A 20869-nucleotide genomic window follows, 5' to 3' on the forward strand; every position below is an offset into this window, starting at 1 on the left:
GTTCCTTTCAGGCTCACCGGGCTGACTACAAATGTGTAGTTGACAGTGGTCACGTACAGTCGTTCTTTGTTCCCGTTCATGCCAATGTTGTGTCAGGAAATCAAAATATTCAGGAGTTGAACAGAAAAACATTGTGTTTATGAACACGGGTTGAAACCTGTGCCGCCTATGGAGAAGTCTTAAGGACCGTACTCTTTGCCCGCCCTCCCTCCTCACTCCTACCATCCCATCTCACTAACACCTACCCTTTGCTGCGCAAACTCAGAGAAACTGGATTTGCTTTGCTAACAACCATTTGCCACAGTAACTATGGATTAGTTTATGTCTAAGACCAACCAGAAGAGCCCAAGTCAAGTATTTCCTTGTCTCAAACAACTCGGGCAGGCAGAAGAGGAGCAGAGAGAAACAGGACGAGCCCCGCGGAGGCAGGGCGGCGAGCTGCCGCCTCTATTTCTTCTTGCGGGCAACAACTGAGCAAGCGCTGGACACCAGGTCAAATTTCGGCCAACTCGCTGAGGGAGTGCGTGATCGCCACAGACCCCCGCTGTCCCACCGACACCCCCCGAAGCGAATTCAACAGTCGGTCACCACCCCAGGGGCAGTCTTGGACCAATGGGACTATGTAAGGATGAGCGCATACGTTTTGCCTTGTCGACCCAACACCTGCGGCCCAAGACTGTGGAACAAGACAACGCGGGACCCAAGGGTGGTGATGTCTTCCCAGTCTTCTCTCTCTCTCCTCTCTCCCTCTCCTTCTTGTTCACCCATTTCCCTTTGACGGTTGTGACCTAGATTCAGCCTAAAATTGTTGGCAGGAAAAACTTTCCCGTGCCAAAGTCTTTTACTCACGAAGTTTGTTAATTGTTGCCAATAAATTGTTTTGCACTGTTCTGCTGAGCCACTCCCACGACCCGACTGGCTTTGCAGCCCTGCTGCGCAGGGATCGGCTCTCCTGTCGGTGCTCCCCTCGGGGGATCACCAAGATTCACCTCCCTCGTCACCCACCCGGGGGGATGAGTCTCTTGACAGTATCTTGGTTAGCTTTGGTCAAAACACCTACCCAAACTTTGAGAAAACACAGTTTTTATTACTGCCGAAGATTTCAGGGCCCAAGAAGTGAATCCTTTTTCTCTCCATTGTGGGAATGCCAGAGGTTTTGACAGGTATTGTCCTGCTTTTTCCAAGAAACCAAGAAAATAGAAAAAAAAAACCCAAACCACAGCATTCTTAGAACAGCCCAACCATTGCATTTGGAATTATTCCAGTTCCACTAAGTTTGTGACAACTCAAAATTCTTGGAGAGAACAATTCCTGTGAAGGAGACCGGCCCCCATCAAAGCAGCCACACTTGCCCAAAGTGCCGCAGAACGTACGGACCTGGACTGGGCTGCTGCGTTAGAAAGCAACAGGGGAAGGAAGAAACCAGGGAAAGGAAGAAACCAAGGGGGTGGGGAAAAAGCCCTTTGCCACATGGCTTCCCTCAGCTATAGGTTTGTCCTGGTTTTGGCTGGGACAGAGTTAATTTTCTTCCGAGTACCTGGCATAGCGCTGCGTTTTGGATTTAGTACCAGAAGAATGTTGATAACTCACTGATGGTTTGGTTGTTGCTGGGTAGTGCTTAGACTGGCCAAGGGCTTCTCAGCTCTCAGCTCTGCCAGGGGCACAAGGAGCTGGGAGGGGGCACAGCCAGGACAGCTGACCCCAACTGGCCCAAGGGGACCATACAGCGTCATGCTCAGCATGTAAAGCTGGGGGAAGAAGAAGGAAGCGGGGATGATCGGAGTGATGGTGTTTGTCTTCCCAAGTCACCGTTACACGTGATGGAGCCCTGCTTTCCTGGAGATGGCTGAGCCCCTGCCTGCCCATGGGAAGTGGTGAATGAATTCCTTGCTTTGCTTTGCTTGCACATGTGCGGCTTTTGCTTTCCCTATTAAACTGTCTTTATCTCAGCCCACGAGTTTTCTCACTTTTAATCTTCTGATTCTCTCCCCCGTCCCATTGTGGGGGCAGTGAGCGAGCGGCTGGGTGGGGTTGAGTTGCCAGCTGGGGTTAAACCACGACAAGGCTGACCTGCAGAAAATGCCCACTTATGTTTTATTTTGACAACCGTGTTGCAAACCCAAAGGGAAGCTCTCTCCTGTAACAAAAGAAGTCAAAAAACCCCAAATGCAACCAGCATGTAATAAGAATTTTATTGAATACATTTAGAAAAAAACTAGAGCGTGAAGATATGAGATTAATTTCTGCGTATAAGTTTTATGAAGGTGCGGAATCAAACAACCATGCAAAAAGACATCTCCCCCCTTCAGCTGTAATTCAAGACTCTTATGATGGCAAAATTATTACCACCTTAAAACAGTGTTCCAGACACATAACTCATTACTTTAAAAAGGATCTCGTTCCTGAACAGAGATAAAATAATTTTAGTAGCAACAGGGAAAGACCAATGATTAACGGGTACAGTATTTAACCAACACTCATGCCATGTTTAAAGAATGCAAGCAAAAAATGCATCGTTCCGTAGAATAAGTAGATTTTTTTTCCAAGGCAAAATTCCTAGTAAAACTAGTCCCTAAACTACTGAAATGGTGACTTGATAATGTACATGTTCCAGAAGATCATCCAGTGGAAGGTTTTTTTGACAAGCTGCATCAATGCCCTGTAAAACCTAAGAGTCGGAGTAGCTGAACAGCCCGGTGCTTAACAGGATGTTAACTTTAAAAATAAATCCCAACTCCTCTAAGAAATGTTGTGACAGATATAACACGTAATGCTAGGCAGGAAAACGGGCTTATACATGAGGGAAATGAGTTCCACTTTCTGTCACAAACTTGTATACCCAGGCCATTTTTCATATTAAAAAGGGATTGTGAAGGAAGCCTTACGTGCCCCTGGACGGTCAGTTCGGAGACACGTAACAGCCTGTCTGCACATGGAACAGTAAACCCGGACTGACACACACTATAGCTCTGAAGGACTCATTCAGTATAGAGCTAGACTGTATCAAGCTACCCAACTCCTTAACCACAGCACAACTTCTGAAAGCAGGAAAAAATGGGTAAATTCAGCAGCAAGTGTTCCAGTACATGCTTGCTCACAGTTAATTAATAACAGTTTCACTATTATTAGACAGGTGAATGCCTATGTCATCAAAAATCACATAGCTTCATTTCCAAATCTTGCTTTTAGGAAAGGATTGTGTTGGGTTTGGCACGCTACCGGTGGTTTCCCCTTCTCTCCACGTTCACTAACGTAAGTTACGGCCAAACCAATATTCCGTCGGAGCATCAGCTGCCACTACCCACGTCGAGATGTCATTTCATGCAACACCGGGATCAAACACTGCTGCGCCGAAGCCCGTTCCGAGCAACTGCTCGCAACGCTCCAGTAAGTGGTACAGCTCTTGCAGCCCCATGATGGATGCGGGCATATGGGTATAAAAAGCTGCTACGAATTAATGCAGTTAAACAAGAGACTTAGGGCAATCCATACCAGCTGAAAGTTTATCCTTTTATTCTGAACAAGGCCACAGGCCACAGAAAACTGGGCTATTATCTGTAAAACCTCTACCTTCTTGCCTGATCGAAGCTGGTTTGTTTGGTTTCTCTTCTGTTTGCTTACTTCTTTTAAACGGGTGAATTTTAAAAGTGGTTTTATTGCCACTGATAGGCAAAGTCATTATGGAACTCCTGAAAGATCTTTAATTTTGTGCTGAAAGTATGAACAGGAAAAGAGTAGGAGGAACGACTAAAAAGCAAAAGCAAAACTGAGGACCATATTTATAGGACCTGTCTTCTACTTCTGGCCAAGCTGACCCAGCTACCAGCAGAATGTGGTTTGGAAGAGCCTAACAAAGCAGTTACGGGGTCCCACAGCCAGCAGCACAGACAGCAGAAGGTCCGTCCATCCATCCACATTTCTCCCCGCTTAGCATTTAGCATACTGAGGGAGAATGTGACTTCCTTAAAACTAGAAACTCTGTTTTCCCAAGAAATTCCATTTCCCTTGCAGTTTTTTAAAACGGATTTGACGTGATGTAAGCCAACTGCATGTGAGGATGCAAATAAATTGAAAATACATTAAAAAATGTGGAAGATTTAGAGTGTTTATGTATCCATATGGATAGACACACATTTGAACTTGCTTGTTAAATAAGAACTTTATCCTGGCACTTAAACACTGCTCATTTTGCTGTCCAAGTTCAGAGTTCTGCACACAAAACCACAGGTGGCAGGCTCATAGCTACAGCTATCCCAAATCTGTCACCCACTGAAGTGACTGGTCTCAGTATTACACTAATAAGAGCTCCATGTGTTGGTTCAGAACACATCAGGGAACATCTGTTCAATTTTTAGAGGACCATTTGCAGGCATACATTTTGGTAAGCTTGTACCCTATCACTTCACAGCACCTGACATTTTCAAGTTTATTTAAAAAAAAAAAAAAAAAAAAAAAGGCAGCATTATTAGAGGTTAACAGAATCTTTCAGGCAGAACTTAAGCTGGAACTTTTAGCAGGGGCCCAAGGGAGCAAGCAACCACACTCGCTCCAAGAGGAGACAGGATCTTAAAATGAAGGTGAAGAAGCACCAAACCAAATGTTATATATACAGCACTGGTGTTACTTTCTTGGTTTTTGAGGATGGTTTCTTTGGTAATGTATTTCCTACTATTTTAAGCATGAAGTAAGATTTCAAGTACTGCTGGAGACAGAACTCTGGGCTCAAGTCAAATTACCTCTGCTGGAAAGCAGTAAGGTTCTTAGAAATCCACGTTTAACTTGAGAATGCCTTTACTACGCTCTGCGTTTCTCTTGGTGTTACTCCAGGTCGGCCAAGGTAGGCAGATGAGCACCCACACATTCCAACAGTCCACAGGACTGCTTGTTTACATATATATGTTTTGGCACAACAAATGATGGTGTACATTTTGCATGACATATACGAAAACATGTTTTTTCTTTCAGCTGCAACCCAAACCTAAGAAACTACTGCAGGCAGAAAGAGAAAGCAACATTACAGCATGTGTCGCTGCTTGGATAAAAGTCTCATCTTTAAAACTATCCTGTTTCCAGCCACAAATCCTTACCGATGGAAACTGAAAACAAAAATAAGATCTTGATTTCTAATTGCAGTGTTTTGCTTATAACGTTCAAAAGAAATATTTTTTAAATATCTTCATTCAAAGGTACAATTATGATTTGAGACAGACATTTTAAAGCTTGTTGTTTGTTTCTCCTAAGATTTGTCCTGTAGATAAATTTAGTTCTTAGATCACCATCCTCAGAAACAAGAGCCATGCATATCTACAGGACAATTTTCCTGAGACACCTACAGTGTGTACTAGCTTCTCCCACTACACATATCCACCCACTTGGAAAAAAGATTTGTAATTTTGAATGCTGCAGAATAGGACAGAATATACATTCTAAAGCCTGTCAAATATATACAGCACCTTGGTAATTTTACAATACTCTGCTGTTTGCGTATTCTCCACAGCTGAGATTTTAAGTTATTCAGCCATTTCACCGTCCACTTACTTTCATATTTAACAATCCAAATATCAAAGGTACAGTAGGAAAAAAAAAATTCCCTCTTGCCAACTTTGGTTATATTTTAACCTGATTTCCTGCTTTTATACATGAAAGACAGTAAGAGTCAGCAAGTACTGAAATCCTTAGCAAAATACCTTTTATTCCATCCCTCCATAGCCAACAGGTATTAAAACAAGCCTTAGTTTCAGAAGTCAAAAATGCAAATCAACAAGTGCTCTTTTCATATTTACGTTTATGTACCTTTTTATTCTAGATGCAGAATTGCATGTTTATTACTTCATAAACTCAGATTTTTGTATTTGTTTTACTGTACGCTTCATAATGAACAGTGCTGAATTTAACATGGGCTACCCAGTAGATCCATTCTAAACTGAACACTTGAAAAATTAACACACAGAGTGGACTGCGAGCACATCTATTTGGAGAGTCAGTGCAGGGTAGGTAAGGCTGTAAGCAAAGGGCAATAGCTCTTTTACGCTAAATCCCCATGGAGACACTCCGACTAGAATAAATACACTCATGGGAGCAAGAGCAGAAATAGCTATTACCCTTTAAGTTTACACCCCCATTTACTGTGCATCAAATTTCTTCGTAGAATGGAACATATGATCTAGCATAAAAAAAAAGAATCTCTATAAAAGTTAAATATTTGATTACAGTAGCAAGTCACCACTTCATAATGGGAAATAACTCGTCTCTTGGAATCATTATTGATCTGAATTATCTTTTTTTTGTTGTGTGTTGGATACCGGTAATTCAAGACTTGCCCATAATAGGGGCTCTGCTTTTCTCATAGTAAGCTCAATCTTTGTAGCAGTCATGTTCACATAACTCCTCTTTACATCGATTACCTAGAACAGAAAACATATTTCACATTTTAATTTAAGAAACACACTTCTAGGTATTTGGGAATTAAGTTAGGAAGAGTACCTTATGACCAAATTTCAGTACATGTTTAGGTAGATGGAGTTCCCTCTCTTACCCGGAAAAGGCAAGCCTCTCCCATTCCCAAGCCATAAACATATGCCTGTGCATATACAACATACACTGGTCTAACACATATATAGGCATGCAATTACAGGGTTTGCAACACCACTATCATAGTGTTGGGATCATAGGACAAAGTGGGACAGAAAGGACCTCAGGAGGTCACCTTCTGCTCACAGCAGCATCAGCTACGATGTCACACCTGATCACTTCAGGCATTAGATTCAGATTTAAATGTACATTACTGAATGATATGCAACTGAATTTCTTCCAATAAGCAGAGTAACAAGGAAAAACAAACTGTTTTGAAAGAGAAGAAGCTGAGGGTTTGCGTTTTGGTGTGGGTTTTGGTTTTTTTATTTTTTAAATAGAAAAATTATTCTTATACTCACTCCCCATAATTTCACGCTGCGATGAAATTCCTTTTCTCCTTCAAATACAATATGGATATTTACCTTAACAGGAAAGACAACAGAACATTTTGTCAGGCTAATAAAACATACATAAGTATGGTTAAGCAAGATATAACACATTAGGCTTAGACTCTACAATAAGCGAAGTGATCAAATTGTCCCTCAGACACAGAAGCAGAAATTCATCCCAAGAGATTCTGATACAGTATCACAGTCAATAGTGGCCATATATGCATCCTGGAAGCTGTATCATTTTCTCCAAATGCGCGATTAAGACATCAGAGAAGCATTTTAACACTTGTTAAATAAGCTGTGAAAGTGCATACCATGAAGATCTATATTAAATCGCATTAAACTAAATACAATGAAATTATGAATGTATAATTATTTTACACATATGGTGATGCAAATCAGTGACACTCAGGTTTTGATTGCAGAACTCATATTTAAGATTTTTTTTGACATATTATATTGCAGCTTTAAAAAAAAACCACATTAAAGTACAGATGTCCAAAGAGAAAAGAAGTGCTATACATACTTGAACAGACACAAATGCCAAGAAAAAGCCGTTACTCAAAAGAGATTCTTATGCTATTCTACCTCTGCCTTGTAAATAAAGCAGAAGCCAGATTTACCTAACTTCAAGCTGCTGTAAGAATTAAAAAAAAAAAATAATAAAATTACTTCTGAAGGTAGATACTCACCATTGTGCTATTTGCTTCTACGTAGCTCAGATCAGGAAGAGAGTTTTTAGCATATACAGAAATAGTCACTTCTCCTCCAGTCTGGTGCCAGTCATGCCTGCATGGAACTACTTTCTTTTCTTTCCCCAAAAAAGGAAAAAAAAAAAAAAAAAAGACATAAAATTGCATTCATGAGCATTTTCACAATCAGGATAAAAGCCCATGACTATTTTAATAGACAACAAGCATAGCTAATAAACAACTATATTGTTTTTTCACTTACATCTTCTTCTTACTAAATGTTTCAGCTACTAGTCGCTGACAAACATTAGAAGTGTGAAAAACAGTGCTTATCACAGAGACTACAGTAAGAAACTGGGACACTGTGATAGAAAAAAAATAATAAAAAGAAAACCCCACAAAAACAGCCAAAAAAAAAAAGTTATTTTTTGTATTAATGTCCTTTCCAAGACTACAGTTATCCAGCAGGTAGTAGAAAGGAACTGATCAAAGAAAAAGCAAGCCATGACTCCAAGAAACTTTCATATTACTGCAAAAAATTAGTGAATATGACCCTCTGTTCTCTGATGCATGAAAAATAAACAGTTAAAAAACCCAAAGTAATAAAAAGGTAAAGTCAAAAAAACCCTGTTAGCTAGAAGTCCTTTATCTCAATATAGACACATTTAACATACACGTAGTTCCTTAACATCTGGGTACGTTCTTTACAAAAATGCTCTCCTGCTTTAGGCTCACAACTTCAGCCTATTTTTTTTTTTAATCCCTCCTTTCTGTATCTGAAAATACTTCACAAACACAAATGCATAAATAGATCTTCAAAGGAAGCAGCAATTCCATGACTTAAAGGAAGTAATTGTTATAGAATGAAGCAACAGAACGACATTTTCGATAATATACCTTTATTTCCTTCTGTTAAACGTTCTGGTGTTCGCAGTATCAAACCCATTTTGCCTCAGCAACAGACAATATATTCACAACAAGAATTCAGTGTTCACCTGCGTTCAACACGTCACCAGCTAACATTTCTGAAGTGTTCCGTTCCTTCGTTACATTCTATAATATTCTCTAAGAACCTTTTTAAACCTTGAATGGAAATATTTTTCACCTTGTAATTCTGCAGTTTGTTCCCAACATGGCAAAGAAATACCTACAAACTAAACAGATGCTTTCTCTGTATTTCTTATACTGGCAGCCAAACCAAAATACTGAATTAGATTCTGACCAGAAGAATAGTCAGACGTGTAAACAGGACCACCCAAATTAGACAGGAAGAGACCCTTCCATTCCCACCCATGGAACCTCACGGACCTTATCTGCCCTGCCATCCCTACCTGAACTCAGCTACTCTGAATGAAACGGCAAGTACAGTCATTTTACTACAGAACACGTACAGCTGTTCTTTTCATGGTGTTTGGGGGAGGAAAGACTCCTAATAATCTTATTTTAGAAGAATATATATGGAATATATTCTATATGGAATACCATAGACTTTATTAACTAACAAAGCAGAAAGGGCTGCAATTTCTTTTCTGAATTTGCCAAAACCACTTTTACTATAAAATAGTGACGCTATATGTATCACTAAAAAGAAAAGTTGTACCCTATTACAAGTATGCTTCTACCACAGATTACTTCAAACTCCATTTTTCTCTGTTGTCATGCTGTGCATCATATAGAATCACAGAATCGTTTAGATTGGAAAAGACCTTTAAGATCATCAAGTCCAACCGTTAACCTAACCCTGCCATCCCACCACTAAACCATGGCCGCTATCCTCCATATTATTTCAGAGATAGTGATCTGTAACAGCTTGACTACAGCAATAACTCAGTCAAGCTACTAACTACATTTGAGTATCCAAAATTCAGAAGAGCCAACTGCAGAATGCAATGTTAACGCTACTTACCGCATCCTTTTTAGTCCATACATGTGTTCCTGTTGTGCAGCCTTCTTGAGCTAAAAATGTATTGAAGTCAGATGTTTTTCTTTTACAACAGCTCCAATACTTCATCCTTGAAAGTTTGCAAAGTAATTAACAAACAATATTTAGGACACTATTTACCATGAGTACTTAAGATCTTTCCTTTATGCAATACTACTGTTAATTTAGTACACTCTCTTCAAACATTGCCATTTTTGACTGAAGAAAAAACACAGAATGAAAACAATGCAACACCTACAAAGAAAGCAGGAACACAGAATAGACTAATTAAAAAACCTGAAGTTAACTGAATACTAACCCTTCATGGAATATAGGTACACCAGAATGGTATATACATACTTCTTCTGTGCTGTGTGGTCCTTCGTACGTCTAGTAAAACAAAACATTTAAAGTGTATTATTGTTCCAGGATGTGGTCCAAAGGAAAACACAGAACAAACCGAAACACAACCCACAAGAGAAACATTGAACAAAGTACTACAAAGCTTTTGAGTATATTATTCGTTCAGTGGAGTACATCAAGGGTGACATCATCTATGCTCATAAAGGTCACTTCAGATCCTCAGAGATACCGATCTTTAAAAATATTCTGAATATTCAGAGCAAATAAGTACTTAACTGAAAAAGAAATTAAATCTATAATTCATAAAATGAATGGATTCTTAAAAGGAAGTAAGTTAAACAATTTACAACTCTGCCACTGAATATTACATCAGTTCTTCCTAACACGAACAAGAGGCTGCTATAAATTCTTCTCCCACCACTTTCAGTAAAAAATGCAAAATCTGTCAAGATGCCCAGTGAAATACCTATTTAAATCCTACTGTCCCGTTCTGTACAACACAAGGGTGTCAATGTCAAAAAATTTCAGTTTAAATGACCATGTAATATAAAGACTAATTTTGGTGCTACAAGCGTTAAAACATTTTCTTTGTGGATTCTTCTGGAAGGAAGCATTAATTGGTAAGATCTGCAGATGCTTCTGACCTACACCCAGATTATCAAGAGCAATGCAAGTGTTACCAGCAGGCCACCTCTCACCAGTATGACATTTAACATTTTAAATTGAAACACGCCAGTAACACGAGCTTAGCAATATTACTAATTAGAAGTTCAGGACAGGCTTACAAAACCACTAATCTTAGACTGACTTCATCCACAGTACAAACCAGCTCACATTTGTCCACATTAGAGTGTGCTATCAAATGTGCACTCGTTAAGCCTGATGGACTTTGTGCCATTTCCAAATCGATTTGTAGCACACAAAAAACCACCCAAGTAAGGAAGACAAAACTGCACACGTAATAGCGTAGCAGCTGGGTTTAAGAGTGGAACTGTACCACTTACTTTTGAACAGCCTGCATTTTTACATGCCGTCCCAATCTTGATTTCATCACTGTCTTCCTCTGTAAACAGAATCATGTTATAGGAAATAGCAGCTGAATTGTACAATGTACTAAATATTTTGCTTTTATTGAGAACTAAAATGAGCTAAGGAGTAGGTTAGGAAGAAAACCTCTCAAGCTGTCTATTTTCTGCCTGGCACTGATGTCTGCCAGAAAGGTTCAAAGGAACAGAAATTATGCAAACATTCCAAAAGCTGTATTACCTATGCATTAGTTTCTAGGTTCTATACCTTTACACTGCTTTAAGTGAGGGAAAAAAGAAAAAAAAAAAATACATGAAGAGGATTATTACAGTCATAGGGGAAGAGAACAATCACTCATCTTGTTTTGTTTTGTAAAACTAAGGAAGTAAAAGGCTCCAACTACTGTCTATAAATACACACAAGGAAAGAATTTGGGTACCAAGTAGAAAGAAGAGCTAAATGACACTTCTTGCACAAGGACAAGAGAGTATAAAATAGCCACAAATGCAGGTTAAATTAGAAAGTGTTTCTGAAGGAACAGTGTGGTTTTGGAAGCAAATTCCAAATAAACTGTTGGAAGGAAAAAAAAAAAAAAAAAAAAGGAAAAAGAGACAAGGGAGAACCAACTAGACCTCAGAGGAATTTCATCAGTTTATAAAAGGCTTTATATGACATCATGTCTGCAGTAACACAGGAGTAGAGTTCATTGCTTGGGAAACTCTTTCAGTCAATGGATGTTCCCATCATGTCCATTCTAACCAGAAAAATCTCACAAAATAGGCAGTTCAAATAATTTTAGCAGGAACATACTGCTCTTAACACCCAAGCCTCCACATCGTTCACATCTAAAGTTTGATTATCATTCCCTAGACTGGAAGGTATTTCCCGGGTTATTAAGAAAGATATCATAATTACATGAAATAATTACTTCAGAAACAATAAAAAAAACCCCATTTCATGTATTCATGTAACAATTAGCGTGACTTAACCTCCCCATATCCTTACCTTTTTTCTCTTCGTTTTCTGATGACAGTTTCAGCTTATCTAGTGCTTGCTTCAAGGAAGCTGACACTTTCAGCTGCAAATTTATCATTGGCTCATCTGGGCTAAAAAAAATGTCCACGTATTCATGTCAGCCTCATGAAAAATAATTTACAAAAGTAACTTTTAATCTTGCTATAAGGCTTTTCCTTTACAACCTCCCTTACAACAACAAACAACCAACCAGATTCGTAAATGCCAATTCTTACTGTTTATGGAAAAATGAAATAGAAATTTAGAAGGCAATCTTGGACTTCAACAACAATAAAAATAAATCAGAGAGATTAAGGAATCTAAATACAAGCACCCTAACATTATTTTTTATGACTGTTTAAAACACCAAACACAAGTGCTAGCGGCATTCTAAGCTACGAGGCTTTAGACTGCAATTTCTGTTTCCATGTAGCTGTGACCCTAAGTGCTGAGAGATCCAGTGCTACCGTGACCTAACCAGAATTCTTTAATCTCATTCTGAAGCTTAATACAACAACACCATTGCTACCAGACACAAAATCTTTTAACATTAATTTCAGAATTTTTACCTGACACAAGATGCGTAACATTGAATAACTAAATGAGCTTTAACTTGGCCAACTGAACACAAATCTGGCAAAACTTAGTTTCATATACTGTACCTCGGCCTTTTAATTGTTTCCAATGGTTTTGGTGCCTGAATTATGTGTTCTTGAAATTTGGGTTTCAGTTCAGCCAGCTCCTTTCGTTCAGAGGTAGTTTTGACTTCTGGTTTGACAGGCTCAGGAGGTTTCTCACTGTTATGCAGACCCTTTGTACAGCCCTATTATGGAAAGCATATGTTTATATAAATGCAGCGTAGTTTGTGTGCACAATTTAAGAATTGCCAAAAACTGCAACAAATTTTCTCCATTTATTTCTTCATCCCCATCTTCTCCTTTAAACCCACTCTAAACATTGGCTGCAAAGGAAGTCCTACAACTAAAGTGGAAAATACCTTCATTTGGACATATGTTAAAGAAAAATACATACTTTCCATAATCAAGTAGAGGAACAAAAAATATTGACCTTCCTTAATTGTTAACAAGCATCTAAATAAATACATTTTGATAGAACTAATTATAACCATTAAAGCTTGAAAATGAGACCTGACTTCAACATTGTATCAAGAAAAATAGTGCATGAAAGATTAAGACACTTTTAGAAGTATGCAAATTTTAAACATGTAAGCACATGTACCATTTAGTATTTATCACTGTCATTTGACAAGTGTAAAAATTGTAAAGAATCATGAGTACATACCACAATGCTTAAGAAGTCAGAAAAATCTGTTGTTCTTCTCTTACAACATGACCAACCCTATAAGTATTTTGGAATAAAAACAAAACAAGCATGACTACCTGACTTGGCAACAGCTTATAAAAAGCAAAACACTAACTGTATTCCTTTACAAGATGTGGCACATCATGATTAGAGATTATTTTCTTCCCTTCTTTGGACAATATTGCCATTGTGTGCATTTTTAAAAGCCAGAGAAACCTGTTACAGCTGCCATTTCTAGTTCACTCATGCTGCCTTAATCAGATAGCTCAGTAACGTGAGGCAGGGTTTCCATGACAAGTTAGATGCCAACTCTGTACAAGAGAAAACAGAAATGCTACTTTATCTCGCAAAGTAACACGTAAGCAAAACAAACACCGTACCTGAGACTAGGCTCACCTGTGGCATAATGTACAGGCCCTTTTCCAAAAACGATGAAGATTTTTTTTCTTTCCTTGAGCACTAGTCAAATGTTTAAACTGCTTACTTCCCACCACAAAGCTGGAGATCTGCCTTGCATAGCCATCTATCCAACTACATCAACCAAGAGCGCTTTTTATTATATAAACCAGAAATCCAATTTCAGAGAAAATTATCTTGCCGCTGTGAATAATGGATCTTGCAACTCAAAGAACCTTATTATATGGCAACAGTTTGACTAATAAATGCAACACCGCTTTGAGAGCTTAAGCAGTGTGACACAATGGGGTTTCAGTAGGTGGTTCTAAAATATCCTCAGAGTATTAACTATCTCCACAGACAGGGAGACAAGAGCTTCACCCTGGCCACTTAGATTATCTAGAATTCATAGCAGGAAGAAAACTGCCCATACAAAACTATGATAAATTTTCAGTTAGGCCAAGAGATAGGATAAGGAAAGGAGGGAAAGTAGCACTTGTTTTAAAAACGGTGCGTCTAAGAGAAAGAGGGAGTGAACACAATCTTTTGAGGTAACCATATAATTTGTCTTTACAATCAGGTAGAAGTTTTAGGTACTGTGTTACTAGTAGAACTATAATTTTGTACAAAACAAATCGCCGTAGCCTAAGTAACTGTATCATATTTGATCTAACAGCATCCATCCTAATTTGCGGGTGGCACACTGTGGCCAGCTCCGGAGTCATGTACTGCAATGTGAGCAGTAGCTCACAGAAAACACACTACCCAGCACGTACGCACAAGCCTCCAGGAGCCCAAAAGACACCACGTTATGGGACAGGGATGAGATGCACTGCCAGCAGAAGCAGTTCCTAAATACCAAGAAAAAAAGCTTGCCCCAAAGCTCAGTTAACTGGCAGTTAGGTGTCCTAAGAAAGGTCACTTAGGCTACACCTGTATTAATACAGTAAATAGGGACAGGCTTAATTTCTGGACAGCAGATTTCTGGCCATACACTATTACATTGTTAGAATGATTTCCAGTACTGTTTTGGCAGTTGCGTCTCGGATAATTCCCTGTAGGCACTTTGGATGCATCCAGTGGATCCAAAAGTAGGAAAACAGTTTAACATAATGAATATGGGCTATGCAGTTGGCCTAAGCACAGGAGACGAGTCACAGGTATATTCAATTCACTACTGAAGATGTAGCCCAAGAATCCTGGGCAGCTGCATCGGAGGCATGGGCGACCAGTCCCAACTTAATCAACATACTCATCTGTCAGATGAACAGAACACAATTATTTTTTATGGCAGGCAAATGTCACGTACACATTAGTTCACTAGCCATGTAAGACCACAAGCAGCTGGTTTGAATTCCAAGCAAGCTAATTAACTGAAAGAGTATGACACCTCTCAATGCCTCCAAAGACCTATTCAGAGGACCTAATTGAACTGTTGAGACATAGGAAACGTGTCATACAGACTTGCATGGCATTTAGACCATATGAGTACAGTTTTTAATTTCTTCTTCAGGTTTGAGTAAGTGTGCTTTTCTAATTTCATGGGGTTACTCAAACATGATAGGCTGGACATTGGTTTCTACAACTGAAAGATTTGGAATTAAAAAGGAAAACAAGCACACTGGTTTATATATATGGAAAAAAAAGGTAAGACTTAAAAAGCTAGTTGCATACTTACTTTGAGAGCATCATGAAAGACTGGCACACCTGGATGGTATGTGCATGAATCTAGAAGAAAATGACTATTATTAGTATTCAGGCATACCAAGAATCCTTATTCATCTGATCACAAAGCCAGCAAAAATTTCACACTTGCAATTTGTGTATGCCATGAGCGGTCTCCCTTCCCCAAGTGCACAGAATTATGAAGGAAAATACCGACTCCACAGAACAAGCTTTCTGAGTGCATATATTAAACAATCCAGATTTTTTCTTCTGTATTATACAACACAAACCAGAAAGCAGGCATCTAAGACAAACTTCTACTGCATATGGAGCAAGTAAATTTTCTATGGACCATCCCTTGCCTTTATCAATCATTAGTCTTTAATGGCAATTCAGCAGAGGTAAAAAACATGGCCCTGTGGTCACCTGGCAGACATGAAGAACTGGTTTGCAGCATCAAATACATCTATTTGTACCTGATGAAGGCTTTCCATCTAGAAGCACTCTGTTAAAAATTCTCTTAATACAAATCTTGAGTTCATTATTTTATCCCTGATAATCAGCTTGTTCTTTTCTCACAGTTTGTGGTATCCTAGGTCACTTGAGGACGTGAACCCAAAGGCCAGTCTTCCACATACACAGTTTTGACATGTCAATACTATTAATTATTAATCACTTTTGTACACTTACACTGAAACATGACTTCCATTAACCGAACTCTTTATATTCACAAATGTTTATCAACACTACAGCTTTTTGTGTAGCAACTCTTCCTTTTTTACTCAACAAATGTATTTTTTCCAAGTGTAATATAATTGCTCTCATTATGTAACTTCTCTTTGACATAAACTGCATGGATAATGTTTTCATGACCTGACTCTAACAGCGATGGGAAACACTAGCTACCTTTTAGCCTTTAAAGCAAAATTTTTGTTGTTGTTAGAAACAGCTAAAATTAAAAATGACACAAGCAGTAGCAATTTTTATAATAAGCCTCCGTAAAACGCAAGAGTGAAAAATATCACAGTTCACATAATAAAAAGCAAAAGTGATAACTAACTTTATTCGTAATCTGCCTACAGATATTAAATGGGCTTAAAGAAAACTATATTTATTTCACTTTTTATAAACATGTAGACTTTTAAGAAATCTTGCTTAGTATAATTTCCTTTAGTTTTATATTCAGTGCCCAAGTCTAAAGCGCTAATACAGTCTGCGTTAAGATGACAGTTCCCATCTTAACTCAAAAGGCACAGATTTTGGGACATTTGTCCTTCAGCTGGACTTACATACATATCCATGCACTTCTACCAATTCCTTCAGCTTCAGGACGAAAAGCTAACGCTTTCATAAATGTAAATCTCACAGGAAAAAAAAAAAAAAAGAAAAAAAAAAAGAAAAAAGCGTCGTTAACTTTGGTAAAGAGCCCAGGACTTCACTGCTAAATCAAATAGAAGTAAAAATAGAGGTTATTCTTTTCCAGAAGTATGGAAGTATGTAATCACAAGCATGATGGTAGTAAAACTCAGCTCTGTTTGCAGCAAAGATTCTTTCTGAATCAGAAGATGTAAATTAATATTTTTAATCCCTCACAAGCATGTGGGTTTAAATGAGAGAGGTGCTGTTAGTCACTGCAACATTTTTAGAGACCAAAACTGTCTTATGATCAATTAACTCGGGACAGCTATCCTCCAGCTCACAAGTCAGACACAGACAATTTGTCCACCTTGCCAAGTCCAGTCCTTTTCCCTTGCTTCCTGAAGCCCTCTCCGCAGGAGGTACATCATGGAACAAATGACAGCCCACTCTCTGGTGCTATCTCATGAGGACCATGCATGTTCTACAACAGTAAATGCTGAGACAAGGAGTTCTCCAGTACCTCAAAAAGAGGCAGTGGGGCTTACCTACTAAGCAGCCTGACCATTCTGCATACCAGGGGACAGTAAAATGTAACCCATTTTTACTTATATTGAGCCCAACAACATTTACATCCATAAAAATAGCCCATCTCAGACTAGGGGGAAAACTGGGAGTTTAGCACACATCAATAGTCACCTCAGCAGTTGGAAGCGTGTCCATTTCTGATTTGTCAGAGTTCAACTTCCAGTCTTTGGTTGCCATTCTACGTTTTTCACTGCAAAAAAATCAAGTCACCTCTCCACTGCTTTTAATACCTTTCCTTAACCAGGACAAACTTAAGGATTTTCCAAAACAAGGCATTTTCTCTCACCCACAGATTATTTTTGAAGATGTAAGTGCCACAAATTTTCTGGTTGTTTGGTGGGTTCTTTTTTTTATGCTGAGTTCATACCCAAACCAATCCCACTCTCATAACACACACACTGATGTCTGCTGTTACCTTACTGCTACATGCTTGCTTATTCACTGAAGCTCTTTAACAGTCTTTTTCATAAATGTCAAAGTTGTACTTAGAGGTATTTACAATGGAATCATGTTGAATTCTCAAGGATGAAATGAGACATCTGTTTATATACAACTTGCAAACCAACCTGCTAGCCTGTGGAAACACTCCATCACTTTGCAAGCCATGCTTTACAGCACCAAAGCAATGGAAGGTCATTAAATCTGACAAATTTCATTCAGCACCTTGGGATAGCTGATGGTGGTTGCTGAAGCTAGGAAGCTAATTCCACTGAACTTGTCACAGTGTTGGAAAAAACCATAGAAAACGGGACAAACAAGGTACGGCGAGAGCTTAAAAATAGTTCACAGAGAAAAGAAAGGCTCAGCCTGAGGAACAGAAAACTGTAGGGAAGACAGAGGATGAGAGCGTCCACTTTACAGGAACAGAGGTTGAACTGTGGGGACCAGGCAAGGATAAAGAAAGCTGACTTTGGGCATGTAGACTCAAAGTATCTAGGCTACCATTTCTTGCAACTCCATCTCTCACTCACTGCACCTCAGAAACATGTAAGATAGGTAGGTTTTCATCAGGTCTGCGATAACATTTATCCCGCAGCAGAAAAATCACTAAGTTTGATCTAAGGAAAAAGGGCATAAACAAGCAGGAAAAAAGTATGTGCTTCTGTTCTGGCAATGGACCAAACTGCATTAAGAAAGACCCAAATACAGCCTAAATCAAAGAAATGTTGCAGTACAGTGAAGAAATTGAGACAAAGACATATGACGTATCCACTTTCCACCTGTTCATGCACACCACCTTTACAACTGTCATTAAGCAGCACTACTTTCAAACCTAAATCAAAGCGTACATGTACTACCTTATACCACTGTTTTAGCAGCAAAATTTGACCTGGCTTTGAAATGGATTAGAAATGGTCATATGGGCATTCACAGGTAAAATAAATAAATAAATAAATAAACCTACTACCACTTCTGAAGTTAAGCTCTATCTTCTATGTCAGACGCTGTACAAGCCTTCAACAGTATGGATTAATTAGTAGTTAACATATCTGAAATGCACGTGAAATTTGTACCTTGCCAGGCACGCCACGGATGAATTCGTAACCACGCACTCAGTCACAACTGTGTAGACATACCTTTAATGCTTTCCCTCAGGCTGTTTTTTCCGCCTCTCTAAGAGGCATACAGTCCTTCATGTCAGCCAGTTGCCGCTTGCTGATAGTTTGGAAACAATTATGAGTTTCTACAGAAAATATACGCATGTATTATTTCAGCCATCTGGTTCTAAAGAGCAGATTAATGGCCTTGTACATCAATCATCGCTGTGGGAATATCTATACTGCAGGCTGAACGTAGACAAAAACCCTGAAAGATCCAGTACTGCCTAGGGGCCAGCAAGCCTTATTTTCTACCTGTTTTCATTTACGAATTTTTCCTGTTAATATATTGATCCTACACTTAACTATTAGATTATGTCAGTGCAAACCTTCTTATTAAAGGGATAAGTATTTTGGTGTTTAACACACGTACTAGCCTTAATCCCCTCGATACTTTAGAAGTAAACCCAAACACAGTTCTGAAAAACCAACATTTGAACTTGACAGCCATACACAGCTAAATGTGGATTTAGATGCCTAAGCAGTAATCATCTCATTGACCTTGGGGAAGTATAGGGATGCCAAAAGTTATAATCACTCTACTTCCACTGAAAATGTCAAACTTGGTTTTCTGAAGTGGTCCACAAATAACTACGCTTACCTTTAGAACTGCTCAGTGTAGGACACAGCAATTCCAGTAAGCGTTCCAGCCATTTACCGAAACAAACTTCATCTCAGGAAGTCGTTTTCCCCAATCCAAGCACCACACAATTAGCATAAGGCCATGCCAACCAGATTGGGTCTACTCCAATTTTGATCACGAATATAGGAACACATGGTAAAGGACTGCTATTTTAATAATGAATACAGGTTATGAAGCCCAAGTGAGAATTTTTCATATAAACACCCCTATCTGCTTTGTCTTTTGGGGCAAAGGGGTGCAGGGGGGGGTGGTGGTGGAAAAGATCACTAAATGGAAGCATTCCACAACTAATGCTGCCCCTCTTTGGAAAGACTTAGCTCAGAAAAATAAACACACTTTATGCCACCGTTCTTAGTAACAGGATATGCACGTGCTAGAACATGTTAGTCTAATTCTAATCTTGTGGGTCACTAAAAATTAAGGTAACATGAAGAGGCCATTCTAGAAATTCAGCCAACAGAGCTACATTACCAACCAGTTGAGGGCAAGCCCACTGAAAACTCAGATCACTCTTTTGCAGCTTCTGTGGAGTTATGAAACCCAAAATGAGACTGCTTTGAAGATGTTTCACCGGGTACTGGATCCCCAGCGCGCATAGGGGAAGCACTGCCAAGAGCTCGCAGCCCTTGGCAAAGCAGACATACAGGTATCGTAAGATACACTTCATTACCTGCTCCAAGTCCGCATACTGCAACTAATAATAAAAAAGTAGTTGATAACAGCAACACTGGCAGAGGCCTTCAAAGAAAAACGCCTGTGGCTCAAGGACTCTGGCCTTTAGAATATAGAATCATAGAATGTTTTGGGTTGGAAGGGACCCCTAGAGGCCATCTAGTCCAACCCCCCTGCAGTGAGCAGGGGCACCCCTAACTAGATCAGGTTGCTCAGAGCCCCGTCCAACCTGGCCTTGAATGTTTCCAGGGATGGGGCCTCCACCACCTCTCTGGGCAACCTGTGCCAGTGTTTTACCACCCTCATTGTAAAGAATTTCTTCCTTATATCCAGCCTAAACCTACCCTGGTTTAGCTTAAAACCATTACCCCTTGTCCTGTCACTGCTGTCCCTGCTAAAAAGATTGTCCCCATCTTTCCTACAGCCCCCCTTTAGGTACTGAAAGGCCGCAATCACTATCACATATCATATATCACAGTAACGTACAGAACTGCTTCTTACTGCCTCTTTTCCCTCATACTGCTGTGAACAGTTTTATTACGACAAAAGAACCTTAGAGCCAGGCTCACCGCCAGCCCCGCGCTTTGCATTGAAGGGACAACTCCCAGGCCGGGCGGGCTTCGCTGTCCAGCTGCCGGGGAGCCCGT

At 39.4% G+C, this 20869-nt stretch overlaps 1 protein-coding gene across 1 annotated transcript in view; it reads right to left on the reverse strand.

Annotated features, from left to right (window-relative positions):
• Positions 1–2230: 2230 nt before the first annotated feature.
• Positions 2231–20869, reverse strand: part of CHORDC1 (cysteine and histidine rich domain containing 1) — a 32675-nt gene continuing 14036 nt past the window's right edge. Inside the window, exons 2-11 of the mRNA XM_035897097.1 lie at positions 15379–15473; positions 13284–13340; positions 12644–12804; positions 11973–12073; positions 10946–11004; positions 9898–9968; positions 9564–9669; positions 7658–7777; positions 6933–6995; positions 2231–6404 (exon numbers count right to left, since the gene is read on the reverse strand). Coding sequence (XP_035752990.1) covers positions 6261–6404; positions 6933–6995; positions 7658–7777; positions 9564–9669; positions 9898–9968; positions 10946–11004; positions 11973–12073; positions 12644–12804; positions 13284–13340; positions 15379–15473 — 977 coding nt within the window. The 3' untranslated portion in view covers positions 2231–6260. The remainder of the gene's footprint in view (positions 6405–6932; positions 6996–7657; positions 7778–9563; positions 9670–9897; positions 9969–10945; positions 11005–11972; positions 12074–12643; positions 12805–13283; positions 13341–15378; positions 15474–20869) is intronic.

The sequence above is a fragment of the Egretta garzetta genome, unplaced genomic scaffold (assembly GCF_000687185.1).
Source record: "Egretta garzetta isolate BGI_Z169 unplaced genomic scaffold, ASM68718v1 scaffold137, whole genome shotgun sequence".
NCBI classification, from domain to species: domain Eukaryota; kingdom Metazoa; phylum Chordata; class Aves; order Pelecaniformes; family Ardeidae; genus Egretta; species Egretta garzetta.